Below are 15,258 nucleotides of genomic sequence, written 5' to 3'. Positions count from 1 at the left end.
TTGCAATTTATTGCCCTGGCCACATCTGCAGTCCTCATGCCTCCTTGCAGCATGCCTAAGGCACGTTCACGCAGATGAGCACGGACCCTGGGCATCTTTCTTTTGGTGTTTTTCAGAGTCAGTAAAAAGGCCTCTTTAGTGTCCTACGTTTTCATAACTGTGACCTTAAATTAGTTTATTTATTTATTTGAGTTTATTTTATTTTTACAGGGACAGTGCACATTAATCAACGTTTCAGTTGAACTACCTCAGGCGAGCAAAACCTCGAGACGTCCTTAGATATCGTTCACCAGCTGTTGTTAACAAATATACATAGACCACCACCCCTTGTCTTACCAGAGGCTACTGTTCTATCCTGCCGATACAATGTATAACCTGCCAGCTGTATGTTATTCATGTTGTTGTTCAGCCACGAGTCGGTGAAATAAGATATTACAGTTTTTAATGTCCCGTTGGTAGGATATACGTGCTTTTAGTTTGTCCACTTTATTATCCAGCGATTGTACATTGGCCAATAGTACCGATGGCAAAGGCAGATTAGCCACTCGTCGCCGGATCCTCACAAGGCACCCCGATCTCCTTCTGTGAAACCTCTGTCTCTTTCTCCCCGGAATGACAGGAATTAGGTGGGAGGCACGTAAAATGGGAGGTATTTTTCGTAAAGAAAAAATTATGTAATATAAATAAGAAAGCCTTTTTTTTTAACTGGCGATTCGCAATGTTTAAATCATTTCTATTTTTTATGATGCATACTATATTTGGTGTTTGCGAAGCGATGCACTCCTATCTTCAACATTTCAATCGGGGAGCATAAGGACCGGTGAATTGTTACATCTTTACTCAGCACAATCCCTTAGTGCAAAACAAATACTCACAGTTGTTCACTTCAGTGGTTTGTGGTCCTTTGCGTTGAGTTAAGTTTCTTCCAGACATTGGGTGGGGAAGTAATCAAGAGACTCGGCAGAGGCATTACTAGTTGTTAACCATCTGGACTCCATTCGCTCAGCCCTACTGAACATTCAAACATTCATAAACTTGTTTAATTTGTATTGGTACTGAATTACTGTTATGCTATAAAGAAACATCCCTTGTCGTCCCTACTGCCTCTGATCTGGCGGACTCACTAAACACAAATGCTTCGTTTGTAAATTATGTCTGAGTGTTGGTGTGCCCCTGGCCATCCGCCAATAAATACAAAAAATAAAATTGTGCCTTCTGGTTTGCTTAATATAAGGAATATGAAATGGTTTATACTTGTACTTTTACTTTTGATACTTAAGTACATTTTAGAAATTACATTTACTTTTGATACTTAAGTATATTTAAAACCAAATATTTTTAGACTTTTACAAATTTTACTGGGTGACTTTCACTTTTACTTGAGTCATTTTCTATTAAGGTATCTTTACTTTTACTCAAGTATGACAATTGAGTACTTTTTCCAGCACTGGAAACTAGCAAGTTATACTAACTTATACAAATCTTGGCTACATCAAATTTAAGGTAAATTACAACGTTAGCTTGCAAAAATATGTTGCATTCATTGAGCCATAATAAAACTATGGTTATTGCGGGGAGTGGAAGGCTCTTTGTAATTCATAAGAACATGTTATTATAAGAGGTCTTATTATTATGTGATTATTATCCTAAGAACAAGTGCATCTGTAGGATCTTAATTTGAGCCAGTTTGCTACAGCAGAAAAATAATCCTGCAGCAACAGGAAATGTGAATTGTTATGTAGATTATAATTAATGGACATTTTATAGGGGTTGATACATTTTTCTCAAGGGAAAATCAAGTCTGAAATTTGTAAGTGAAAATTACAAACTTCCCGAGGCTTTTTTATACCTCAAACACACTACACGTTTTAAACAAGCCCACAGAAAAGTTATCCTGCAACGGGGTGGTCAAATTAAGATCCTACATCTGTAGCAGTGTATTTACCCAAGCAGCATGTGCACCATGGTTTTACAAACCCCTATTTCGTGGTTAGATTACAGAACCAGTTTGCAGCCAGGCAGAGAGTTTGCGCACTTTAAAATAATTATGTGTATAAACCATAGATAACGCACAGGGGCGCTGTATTGAAGCCACCGTGCAGCCATTTTGATACTCCTCCTCCGTAGTAAAAAAGATTTTGGAAGCTATAGAAATGCATTTATCAATGTCTACATTCGTTTTGCCAAGTATATTCTTTTACAGACACCTTAACGCACACTTTTAATTTATATTATGTGAACTAAACATAAAAATGTTAAATACATAAAAATATAAAAACATATTCCTTAAAGTATTTATTTTTTAGAGAGTACTAATGTTACTGTCCCAACTACAACAAATACATACCTAAATACGTTTTGTCATTGAACGTTTTTATTAAAATACTTTAGAATTCCTTTAATTCCTATTGAGGACTGCTCTTTCTGGGGAGTACCAATATGGCGGCCGTTGGCTTGAAAGTCTCTTACTGGCCATTATATAATAAACAATTCAGGGTTTATAAACATCACATGACACAACCCACTGGCGGAGATTCGCCAGATTGAAGGTTCCTCTCTCCCGTACTCCTTCTGCTCACAGAATATTTTTTATCAAGCCTTCGTCATTCCGAATCCAAGGAATGTTACTCTGTTTGTTGTTTGTTGCGTTGCGACAAAGGTGTTTTCCGTTATAGGTCTCTATCCTAACTCCAGACCTAACTTCAGTTGTCTAACTGAGGGAGTTTGTCATGGATATTTTTGCGATAAAGGAGAGCTTTATTTTTGCTCGGCTCTTTATCAACTCCATTGAACTTTTACATCCAGCTATCATCTGCCGTTTGGGATAACGTTGAGGAATTTAAACGTAAGATTTCCCAAAAATGTTTTTACCTTGCATTACTTGAACAGAATGCCCAACACAATGTCTGTTAGCCTCGAAAATAAGCGCCTATGCATGAAGGGTACTGATTTTCATATTTTTCAACTTCTGATAAGGAAACAAACACTGCAGAATTGTCAGGCCATTACATAAAAATAATATCCGATATGATTGCCTTGGGTTATTATTAGTAAGGCTTAGCACGTCTAAATTGTATAGCCTATATGCAGTATTATAATTATGTAGTAAAGTATTATAATTATTACTTGTGTTAATTACATTAATGTGTTAATTACATCTCATAAAATTCATCATCCTTTGAAATGAAGGGCACATTGACTTTGTCAAGATTTGCTATTTGCATTATTAAATAGCACTATATTGTGCCTTCAGAAAGTATTCACACCCCATGACTTTTAATTCATTTTGTAGTGTTACAATGTGGAGTTGAAATGGATTTAATTGTATAAAACAATTTATCTACAAAAAATACTCTGGAATGTCAAAAGTGGAACAAAAAAGTAAAAAATGTAAACACTTAAAAAATGAACTTAAACTTAAAAACTAATATTTTACCTGCAAACAGCGAGTATGCTGCTCTTGGCTCATCCTCAGGTAAGGTCCCCTCTTCATTAGGTGTTTTGGCGCTTCTCACTACACTGTCCAACGGGATCGGCGATCGGGTTGATCAGGCCTGATATGAGCCAGGTTGGTTTAACCACTGCTCCTCCCTCTTCAGCCACATCCATTGTGATGTCCTCTCTGCCTCCTGCCCAGCTGTGCAACATATCTTATTCCTCTGTGCTCCCTTTCCTCCGAAGATACTTAGTGCCTTGCACAGAGACTGGCCTGGGAAGCCTCTTGCCCCAACCTCCACGGGTAAACACTTGTCTGTACATTCATCCACTGCCTGGTACTTCAACAGCTTCCTCTCGTAGACTTCCTCAATCCTCTCCTCCCATGGATCTGGCATGAAGATGTTCTTTGTACTCCTCAACCAGATCAGCAGGTCTGGTCTGAGCGATGAGTTGATGATATTCTGGTGGAAGTTAAGGCGTCTTCCGAGGTCAGCTCGTAACTCCCAGTCTGCAACTTTCATGGGGTGCCAGCTGATTTCTTTCCTCACTGCTGACAAAATGGATGAAGCCTGGTCCTTTCTGTTTTGGCCTGATCTTTTTGGCTGCGTCCTCCAGCTGGGATGTTATTGCTGTCAGGACCTTGTCGTGTCTCCACCTGTACCTTCCATCAGTGTTTTCCTGCAGGATTATAGTATGTGCTCAAGTTTGGGTCTTGTTTTAGTTCCCACACAACAAGGTTTGTCAGGCTTGGTAGTACATCGTACATGCTGTGGAAAACCAACTTTATTCTGCTGGTCCTATCGTCCAGATGTCAGCCCATATTAGAAAATAATATGGGCTCCTTCTCCGCATGTCAACTTGCCCTGCTGCCTCCGCCCAACTGCTCTGGTTTGCCCTCCCTCCTCCACCATGTACCTTATCTCTGTCAGCACAAGGTCCCTTCTCTTCCATGTACTTGCTCTAGTCCAGGACACCTGTTTCACACAGCCAATACCCAGGCATCCTGAGGCCACGTTTCTGACAATGTCTTCGTGGTGTAGTCTTGCTTCCAACTCTTTCACTGCTGATGTTGCTGACCACTTCCTCCCAGTGCGGCCCTCAATCCCAGCTTTCCTTACTTTCTCGTCCTTGCATTCCCGTAGCATTAGGACCTGCCTTGCTTTGGTCACCTGGAATTCCACAGGCAGGCCTCGGAATGGCAGCTGTAGCTTTTTACCCCTGCTGTAAAGGCTTGTTACTGAAACTCTGGCGTACGCCAAGCCTTCTTCTCAGGTAACCACTGATCTTCCTTTCCGTTGATTCCACCGTTGTCATTGGGATTTCGTACACCAGGAGGGGCAAGAGTAGTTTGGACAGAACTCCAAGCTGGTAGCAGCAGGCTTTGCACTTTCCTGGGAGACCACTTTTCCCACCCTCTGCATCCAATCATTCGCCTGGTCAGTTGGCCTTTTAACACTTTCTGTGTCACAGAGTTGTCAAAGCACTTCCCTAGGCTCATGACTAGTTTTTCTGTCAGCGTTGGAATTCGCTGCCATTCCACCTTGAACCGGTGTCGTCCACTTTGCCTTTTTTCAGTACCAGGCTTGATTTGCTTGGTTTACAGGTCATCCTAGCCGACGTGACGAGTTTCTCTGGATCTTCAAGCATCCATCTTCTTTCTATTGCTGACCGAGTTGTAATGGTCATGTCATCCATGAAGGCCTGCGTCGGTGGTTGTCGTACCTTGGACTTCACGGTGGGTCCTCTGCTTGGTCTTTCAGCCAACTTAACAAGGAAATGGATTGCTGCAGCAAACATTATGACAGATATTGTACACCCGGTGACAATCCCCACCTCCAACCTCTGCAAATTGGGGGTGTAGTCCCCGACAGTGAGTCTCATCATGAACTCGTCAAAGTAGTCCTGTAGGAGCCCTTCTAAGGCATGGGGTATTTTTGTGTTGTTATAGTTACCTATTTAAAATCAAATTGTATTAGTCACTTGCGCCGAATACAACAGGTGTGAAATGCTTACTTACAAGCCCCTAACCAACAATGAAGTTTAAAAAATATGAATAAGAAATAAAAGTAACAAGTAATTCGAGAGCAGCAGTAAAATGACAATAGTGAGACTATGTACAGGGGGTACCGGTGCGGGGGCACAGATTAGTCAAGGAATTGAGGTAGTATGTGCATGTAGGTAGAGTTATTAAAGTGACTATGCATAGATAATAACAGAGTAGCAGCGGTGTAAAAGAGGGTAGTCTGGGTAGCCATTTGATTATATGTTCAGGAGTCATTTGGCTTGGGGGTAGAAGCTGTTTAGAAGCCACTTGGACCTAGACTTGGTGCTCCGGTACCGCTTGCCGTGCGGTAGCAGAGAGAACAGTCTATGACTAGGGTGGCTGGAGTCTTTGACAATTTTTAGGGCCTTCCTCTGACACCGCCTGGTATAGAGGTCCTGGATGGCAGGAAGCTTGGCCCCAGTGATGTACTGGGCTGTACGCACTAGACTCTGTAGTGTAGTTGCCATACCAGGCATTGATGGAACCAGTCAGGATGCTCTCGATGGTACAGCTGTATAACTTTTTGAGGATCTGAGTACCCATGCCAAATCTTACCAGTCTCCTGAGGGGGAATAGGTTTTGTTGTGCCCTCTTCACGACTGTCTTTGTGTCTTTGGACAATATTAGTTTGTTGGTGATGTGGACACCAAGGAAATTGAAGCTCTCAACCTGCTCCACAACAGCCCTGTCGATTAGAATGGTGGCGTGGTCGGTAGTCCACAATCATCTCCTTTGTCTTTATCACGTTGAGGGAGAGGTTGTTGTCCTGGCATCACACAGCCAGGTCTCTGACCTCCTCCCTATAGGATGTCTCGTTGTTGATCAGGCTTACCACTGTTGCCATCGGCAAACTTAATGATGGTGTTGGAGTCGTGCCTGGCCATGCAGTCATGAGTGAACAGGGAGTACAGGAGGGGACTGAGCACGCACAAATGAGGGGCTCCTGTGTTGAGGATCAGTGTGGCGGATTGTTGTTACCTACCCTTACCACCTGGGGGCGGCCCGTTAGGAAGTTCAGGATCCAGTTGCAGAGGGAGGTGTTAAGTCCCAGGGTCCTTAACTTATTGCTGAGCTTTGAGGGCACTATGGTGTTGAACGCTGAGCTGTAGTCAATAAATAGCATTCTCACCTAGGTGTTCCTTTTGTCCAGGTGGGAAAGGGCAGTGTGAAATGCAATAGAGATCATCTGTGGATCTGTTAGGGGGGCATGCAAATTGGAGTGGGTCCAGGGTTTCTAGGATAATGGTGTTGATGTGAGCCATGACCAGCCTTTCAAAGCACTTCATTTAGGCAGGTTACCTTAGTCCCTGTGCCCAAGAACACTCTGGTGTTCTGCTTAAAACATAATGGTATTACAGACTCGGACAAGGAGAGGTTGAAAATATCCGTGAAGACACTTGCCAGTTGGTCAGCTCATCACGTCCTGGTAATCCGTCTGGCCTTGTGAATGTTGACCTGTTTAAAGGTTTTACTCGCCCGAGGAGAGCGTGATCACACTGTCGTCCGGAACAGCTGATGCTCTCATGCATGTTTCAGTGTTATTTGCCTCGAAGAGAGCATAGAAGTAGTTTTGCTCGTCTGGTAGGCTCGTGTCACTGGGCAGCTCTTGGCTGTGCTTCCCTTTGTAGTCTAATGGTTTACAACCCTGCTTTATCCGACGAGCGTCGGAGCCAGTGTAGTACGATTCTATCTTAGTCCTGTATTGATGCTTTGCCTATTTGATGGTTGGTCGGAGGGCGTATCGCGATTTCTTATAAGCTTCCGGGTTAGAGTCCCGCTCCTTGAAAGCAGCTCTAGCCTTTTGCTCAGTGCGGATGTTGCCTGTAATCCATGGCTTCTGGTTAGGGTATGTACATGCAGTCACTGTGTGGACGACGTCATCGATGCACTTATTGATGAAGCCAATGACTGATGTGTTATACTCCTCAATGCCATAGGAAGAATCCCGGAACATATTCCAGTCTGTGCTAGCAAAACAGTCCTGTAGCTTAGCATCTGCTCATCTGAGCACTTTTTTATTGACCAAGTCACTGGTGCTTCCTGCTTTAATTTTTGCTTGTAAGAAGGAATCAGGAGGATATAATTATGGAGGGCAAGGGAGAGCTTTGTATGCGTCTCTGTGTGTGGAGTAAAGGTGGTCAAGAGTTTCTTTTCCCTCTAGTTGCACATTTAACATGCTGATAGAAATTTGGTAACTGATTTATTTTTCCTGCATTAATGTCCCCGGCCACTAGGAGCACCGCCTCTGGATGTGCGTTTTCCTGTTTGCTTAAGGCGGAATACAGCTCATTGAGTGCGGTCTTAGTGCCAGCATCGGTCTGTGGTGGTATGTAGACAGCTACGATAAATACAGATAAACTCTCTAGGTGATAGTGTGGTCCACAGCTTATCATGAGATACTCTACCTCAGTCGAGCAAAACCTAGAGACTTCCTTAGATATCGTGCACCAGCTGTTGTTTACAAATATAGATAGTCTGCCCCCCTTGTCTTACCAGACTCCGCTGTTCTATCCTGCTGATACAGCGTATAACCAGCCAGCTGTATGTTGGTATTGTCATCGTTCAGCCACGTGAAGCATAAGATATAAAAATGTGTAATGTCCCGTTGGTAGTTTAATCTTCCTTCGTCCTCCTTTTTCTCCGTCTTCTCTTCACGCAAATTACGGGGATTTGCACCTGTTCCCGGGAAAGCAGTATGTCCTTCACGTCAAGCTCGTCGGACTCATTAAAGGAAAAAAAAGCTTCTGCCAGTTCCTGGTGATTAATCGCTGTTTTGATGCCCAGAAGTTATTTTCGGTCATAAGAGACGGTAGCAGCAACATTTATGTACAAAATAAGTTTAAAAAAAAGAAGTTATAAACAATGCCATATGTGTTGGTACAGATGGCAATGTCGTGGATAGCAGCCATCTTACGGGCTCCTGACCAGTTCTGTCACTGCATTGTTAGTCTACACCTCTTGTTTATGAAAAAAGTGACAAATAAAATGTTATTCAATTTGAAAGATCAAGCCACAGGACAGCTACTTGTAGGCTTCCTTTGTTCTCTGTTGCCTCTGTGATGATTCGTGCTCCTGTGTGTTCTAGGCACCCTTATATTTCCAGGATTCCTCCCTTCTGCACTGTATCCCGGTACTTGTTGTCCAGCATGAAGTTGGTCATTCTTCTTCCTACGATGGCAAAGAAAATATTTCCCTCCACATTCAAAAGAGAGAAGCTGTGAGATTTTGTGTGGACTCCTCCTTTGGGATGAAGCATCCCTCTGCTGACTTCAAGCCCTCTGGCATTCTTTCTTTCTTCCACACAACCCTCAACAGCTTACAGAGCCTTGTTGTTAGTCTTGGGCAGTTCTTATATACTTGGTATGGGATCCCTCCTAGTCCTGGTCCTGGTGCTGACCCTGCCCGTGCCTTCCTGATGATGTTTTTCACTTCTATCAGCCTAGGTTCCATCATGTCAAATTCCACCTGGTGTTCGGGAGGGTTAAGGAGTTGTATTCTTCCAAATCCTGTTCTTGGTGTGGGTCGGTGTGTGTTTTCTTCAGGTGGTCTTCCACCTCCTCCTTGGGGCATTGCAGTATTCTACTGTTCTTGTCCCCTAGTAGTTTGTTTGAACTTGTAGGGGTTACATTTCTGCACTTTTCTGAGCTCTCTCCCTCGTGTTCCTGCAGTGGTTTTCAGCACACCTCAGGCTGCATAGTTGCTGTCATAGTGTGTATTGTAGTTTTTGTAGCTCTGCTCTCTCTTCTTCCTCTGCTGCTGTTTACCTTTTCTTTAGTCTTCTATTATTGCCGCTATCTCCCTCTCTTGCCTGTTTGGTTGTTTTGCTGTGCATGTAATTTTTTGGCATGGGTCCCAAATCTACCTTGCCCCATGTTGCACATGATCGCAGCAAGGGCTTCCAACTTGCTTTCTCCGCTCCCAGAAAGTGTTGTCTCAAGCACCATGTCTGTGTCACTGTCATAATGTGTCCAGCTGTTCTTGTTCACTCTCTTGGGCCACTGTATCCTCTTTTTAATTTCCTGCTGTTGAATGCTTTCGGATCGGCCTCTGTTCACTGGCCCTCTCTGTGCTGTCTGTGATTCCTTCAACCGGCTCTAACTCTGTGGTTTGTGTCCTGGTTTGGTTCCTTCTCCGTCTCACCAAGGTCTTGCCTTGTTCGTGTCGCCTGTTGTTGGGTCGTTAAACAGACCATTTTGGTACGGTGGATTTTCAGCCCTCTCGTTCTTAAGGACTTTTCCACAACTGCATGTTCTAGAGTCCATGTCCTCTCTCGTTGTCTTTTGTTCAGGAAAAGTCGTCATCTGTGTCTGGCCAGTGAGCCGTTCATCCTCCCCTCATTGGGCGAAAAGGATCAATATCAGGGTATATCTTTATCTAGATATTTCCGGATATCTGACATTTTATCTCCCTCACTAACTTTAAGCACCAGCTGTCAGAGCAGCTCACAGATCACTGCACCTGTACATAGCCCATCTGCAAATAGCCCATCCAACTACCTCATCCCCATACTGTTATTTTTATTTTTCTCCTTTGCACCACAGTATCTCTACTTGCACATGCATCTTCTGCACATCTATCACTCCAGTGTTTAATTGCCATATTGTAATTATTTCGCCACTATGGCCTATTTATTGCTTTACCTCCCTTATCCTACCTCATTTGCACACATTGCATATAGACTTTTTCTATTGTATTATTGACTGTATGTTTGTTTATTCCATGTGTAACTCTGTGTCGTTGTTTGTGACGCACTGCTTTGCTTTATCTTGGCCAGGTCGCAGTTGTAAATGAGAACTTGTTCTAAACTGGCCTACCTGGTGAAATAAATTTTAATAAAAAAAAAATATATATATATAAGAAGTAGACATGCTCCAGATATGCATGTCTTTGATTTCATATATTTTCAAAATCTCCCTACCTCCGTATGAGTCCAGGGAGATATCTAAGGTGAGATACATTGAGTTCAACTTACTTACATTGTCCAATCTTCCTTGTTTTTACCGCCATTAGTTTCAAGTGCACCACTTACTCCAGCTTCTGCCATCTTTCCGAGTTGCCTGTCCAGAACTGAACATTTACGAATTCAACAGTCGTGTCTCTGTCACTAACAAATGCAGTCATGGGTGGTAACTCTACAATTCTATCGAAAAGGCAATGCAAATCAACTTATTGGTCGCATACACATATTTAGCAGATGATATTGTGGGTGTAGCAAATTGCTTGTGTTCCTAGCTCCAGCAGTGCAGTAATACCTAACAATTCACAACAATACACACAGATCTAAAAGGATGGAATTAAGAAATATATAAATATCAGAACGAGCAATGTTCGTTTCCGGAGTATAAATATATATATATACACGTGATGGGATTTATAGACATTATGGACAGTATGCGGATAGAATATTTAGTTTACCTGTAGGATAGAGTATGAAATGAGTAAAACACTATGTAAACATTAAAGTGACCAGTGATTCTATGTATGTAGGGTATCAGCATTTAAGGTGTAAGGTTCAGTAGCTAGGTGGTAGCCAGCTAGTGACAGTGACTAAGTTCAGGGCTGGGTACTAGGTGGAGGCCGGCTAGCGATGGCTATTTCACAGTCTGATGGCCTTCAGATTGAAGCTGTTTTTCAGTCTCTCGGTCCCAGCTTTGATGCACCTGTACTGACCTCGCCTTCTGGATAATCGCGGGGTGAACAGGCAGTGGCTCGGGTGGTTGATATCCTTGATGATTGTTTTGGCATTCCTGTGACATCGGGTGCTGTAGGTGTCCTGTAGGGCAGGCAGTGTGCCCCCGGTGATGCGTTGGGCAGACCGCACCACCCTCTGGAGAGCCCTGCGGTTGCGGGCAGTGCAGTTGCCGTACCAGGCGGTGATACAGCCTGACAGGATGCTCTTAATGGTGCGTCTGTACGAGTTTGTGAGGGTCTTAGGGGCCAAGCCAAATGTATTCCGCCTCCTTAGGTTGAAAAGGCGCTATTGCACCTTCTTCACGACAATGTCTGTGTGGGTGGACCATTTCATGTGGACGCTGAGGAACTTGAAGCTTTTCACCTACTCCACTTTGTCTTCATTTTGTTGACGTTAAGGGAGAGGTTATTTTCCTGGCACCACTTTGCCAGGGCCCTCAACTTCTCCCTGTAGGCTGTCTCGTCATTGTTGGTATTCAGGCCTACTATTGTTGTCTGCAAACTTGATGATTTGAGTTGGAGGCGTGCGTGGCCACACAGTCATGTGTGAACAGGGAGTACAGGAGGGGGCTGAGCATGCACCCTTGTGGGGCCCCTGTGTTGAGGATCAGCATAGTGGAGATGTTGTTTCCTGCCTTCACCACCTGGGGGTGGCCGGTTAACAAGTCCAGGACCCAGTTGCTCAGGGCGGGGTTCAGACCCAGGGCCCCCGAGCCTTATGAGCTTTTCATCCGGACGTCAAAATACCGCCCCCTATCCCAAAGAAGTTAACTAGCCTGTCACTGGGAAATTATATTGGCTTAGTGGGGGCATTACTTAAAATGTTAAAGCTGATACTATTCATATCTAGTTGGTTTCTGTCAGCACGTGGTCCTGTGTGACAACAAATGTTGTAGTTCTTAATGGATCCCTATTTATTTAAATATCTAAATTTGTAGTGAATGTTAAAATTATTCAGTGGGGATCAAACTTAATCATAATGAACTAATTTTAGAACCCAAAATTGAAGAATATATTTTTCTGGGGGGGGGGGGGGTGTTCTGGTGATCTTAATTATTTATTTACAAACATTTTCTAGGGCAGACCAGGGCTTTTGGCACTGCTCGGTTGCTGCGCAGTATTCGACCAGCAGAGTTCATTACTTCACGCTCCAAACTAGACACCGTGGGCCTGCATGTATCCAGTGGCAGTACAGTTGTCATTCCTGTCTAAACCTCATATATTCAACTGTCTCCCTCTTCTCTCTCTCTTTCCCTCTCACTCTTTCACCAACTCCCTTTCTTTTCTCTCAATCTTTCTCTTTCTCTCTTTCTCACCAGGGATCACCACACAGAGAAGAGGTGGGACGATTAACACTGCTGGTGTGAACCTGGATATTATCCATCAACAACAGAGCTGCTGATGTCGATATAAAAAGCAATAAACTTCTGAGAAGAAAAAAAAAAGTAAAAATTGGGTGGTGATCGTTGTGTCTGGTCACTGAGATATGGCTTCTAGCCTAACAAGTGCGGGCGTGGTGTGGGCCCTGCTTTCCTTCCTGTGTGCTGCGGCCTCTTGTGTGGGTTTCTTCATGCCCTACTGGCTCCTAGGGTCCCAGATGGGTAAACCGGTCTCCTTCGGGACCTTCCGGAGGTGCTCGTACCCAGTGCGTGATGAGGCTCGCCAGGCCACGGTGATGCTGGAGCAGTGTGGGCGCTACGCCTCATTCCAGGGCATCCCTAGTCTGGAATGGAGGATTTGTACGGTGATAATCGGGTTGGGCTGTGGCCTGCTACTCCTGGTGGCGCTCACGGCCCTCATGGGATTCTGTTTGTCTGATCTCATCTCCAGGACCATTGGACGCGTGGCCGGGGGCATCCAGTTTTTGGGGGGTAAGTTAAAATCAGCAAGTCACAGCCTGCTGTTGCTTTTTAAGTGATTTGAAAATTGGATAGTGATGGATCGATTGGTGGATGAATGGGTGGGTGGGTGTCACGTTCCTGACCTGTTTTCTCTTGTTTTTGTATGTGTTTAGTTGGTCAGGGCGTGAGTTGGGGTGGGCATTCTATGTTTTTGTGTTTCTATGTTTAGGTCAGGTGTAATTAGCCTTATATGGTTCTCAATCAGGGACAGGTGTTTGACGTTTCCTCTGATTGAGAACCATATAAAGGTAGGCTGTTCACACTGTTTGTTTGTGGGTGATTGTCTTCCGTGTCTGTGTATGTTGCACCACACGGGACTGTTTCGGTTTGTTCGTTCGTTTGTTGTAGTCTGTACCTGTTCGTGCGTTCTTCGTGTTTTATGTAAGTTCTCATGTTTTAGGTCAGTCTACGTGCTTTTGTTATTTTTGTAGTTTGTTGAAGTGTTTTCGGTTTTCGTATTTACTTTAATAAACTTAATTATGTCTACATTCCACGCTGCGCTTTGGTCCAATCCCTACTCCTCCTCTTCTTCCGAAGAGGAGGAGGACAGCCGTTACAGAATCACCCAACAACCATGGATCAAGCAGCGTGAGAGGAACCAACAGCAGCGGCCAAAGAACCAGGACTCGTGGACTTGGGAGGAAATATTGGACGGAAAGGGACCCTGGGCTCAACCAGGAGAATGTCGCCGCCCCAAAGCTGAGCTGGAGGCAGCGAAAGCAGAGAGGCGGCGTTTCGAGGAGCTAGCTCGGAAGCAGGAGAAGGATCTGGGCTACACTACGTGGGAGGAGATCGACAGGTGGGCGATCAACCCAGGGCGAGTGCCGGAGCCCGCCTGGGATTCTCTGGCGCAGTGCGAGGAGGGATACCGGCGAATGGAGGCAGCACGACGACGCGGTAGGAAGCCTGTGAGTAAACCCCAAAAATTTATTGGGGGGGGGCTAAGAGGGAGAGTGGCGAAGTCAGGTAGGAGACCTGCGCCTACTCCCTGTACTTACCGTGGAGAGCGAGAGTACGGGCAGACACCGTGTTACGCAGTAGAGCGCATGGTGTCTCCTGTACGTGTGCATAGCCCGGTGCGGGTTATTCCACCTCCCCGCACTGGCAGGGCTAGATTGAGTATTGAGCCGGATGTCATGAAGCCGGCCCTACATATCTGGCCACCAGTACGTCTCCTCGGGCCGGCTTACATGGCTCCAGCCCAGTACCACCAGTGCCTACACCACGCACCAGGCTTCCAGTGCGTCTCCAGAGCCCTGTTCCTCCTCCACGCACTAGCCCTATGGTGCGTGTCTCCAGCTCAGTACCACCAGTGCCTACACCACGCACCAAGCCTCCTGTGTGTCTCCAGAGCCCTGTACGCACTGTTCCTTCTCCCCGTACTCGCCCTGATGTGCGTGCCCTCAGCCCGGTAACACCAGTGCCGGTACCACGCACCAGGCCTATAGTACGCCTTGAGAGTCCAGTGTGCCCTGTTGTTGTTCCCCGCACTAGCCTGATGGTGCGTGTCCTTAGCCCGGTACCTCCAGTTCCGGTACCACGCACCAGGCCTACAGTGTGTCTCAGCCGGCCAGAGTCTGCCGTCTGCCAAGCGGCGCCTGAACTGCCCGTCTGCCCAACGGCGCCTGAACTGCCCGTCTGCCCAACGGCGCCTGAACTGCCCGTCTGCCCAACGCCGTCTGAACTGTCCGTCTGCCAAGCGCCGCATGAACTGCCCGTCGGTACTGAGCCTTCAAAGCCGCCCGTCTGCCATGAGCCTGCAAAGCCGCCCGTCTGCCATGAGCCTTCAGAGCCGTCCGCCAGACAGGAGCCGCTAGAGCCTTCCGCCAGACAGGAGCCGCTAGAGCTTTCTGCCAGACAGGATCAGCCAGAGCCTTCCGCCAGACAGGATCAGCCAGAGCCTTCCGCCAGACAGGATCAGCCAGAGCCTTCCGCCAGACATGACCAGCCAGAGCCGTCAGCGAGCCATGACCAGCCAGAGCCGTCAGCGAGCCATGACCAGCCAGAGCCGTCATCCAGCCATGACCAGCCAGAGCCGTCATCCAGCCATGACCAGCCAGAGCCGTCATCCAGCCATGACCAGCCAGAGCCGTCATCCAGCCATGACCAGCCAGAGCCGTCATCCAGCCAGGATCCGCCAGAGCCAGCCAGCCAGGATCCGCCATCCAGTCCGGTGCTGCCGTC

General features: G+C 45.7%; 1 protein-coding gene across 1 annotated transcript; it reads left to right on the top strand.

The window, feature by feature from the left end:
• Positions 1–2,613: 2,613 nt before the first annotated feature.
• Positions 2,614–13,091, top strand: LOC120066549 (LHFPL tetraspan subfamily member 6 protein-like). Its single transcript, XM_039017973.1, has 2 exons — positions 2,614–2,845; positions 12,493–13,091. The coding sequence occupies exon 2, from the start codon at positions 12,660–12,662 to the stop codon at positions 13,089–13,091; it is 432 nt and encodes a 143-aa protein (XP_038873901.1). The 5' UTR covers positions 2,614–2,845; positions 12,493–12,659.
• The last annotated feature ends 2,167 nt before the right edge of the window (positions 13,092–15,258 follow it).

The sequence above is a fragment of the Salvelinus namaycush genome, chromosome 21, assembly GCF_016432855.1.
Source record: "Salvelinus namaycush isolate Seneca chromosome 21, SaNama_1.0, whole genome shotgun sequence".
In the NCBI taxonomy this organism is placed as follows: Eukaryota; Metazoa; Chordata; class Actinopteri; order Salmoniformes; family Salmonidae; genus Salvelinus; species Salvelinus namaycush.
This window is presented reverse-complemented; position numbering and strand designations above follow the sequence as displayed.

Coding starts and splice junctions, on each gene's coding strand:
- LOC120066549 (XM_039017973.1), top strand. CDS start 12,660: ATGGCTTCTAGCCTAACAAGTGCGGGCGTGGTGTGGGCCCTGCTTTCC.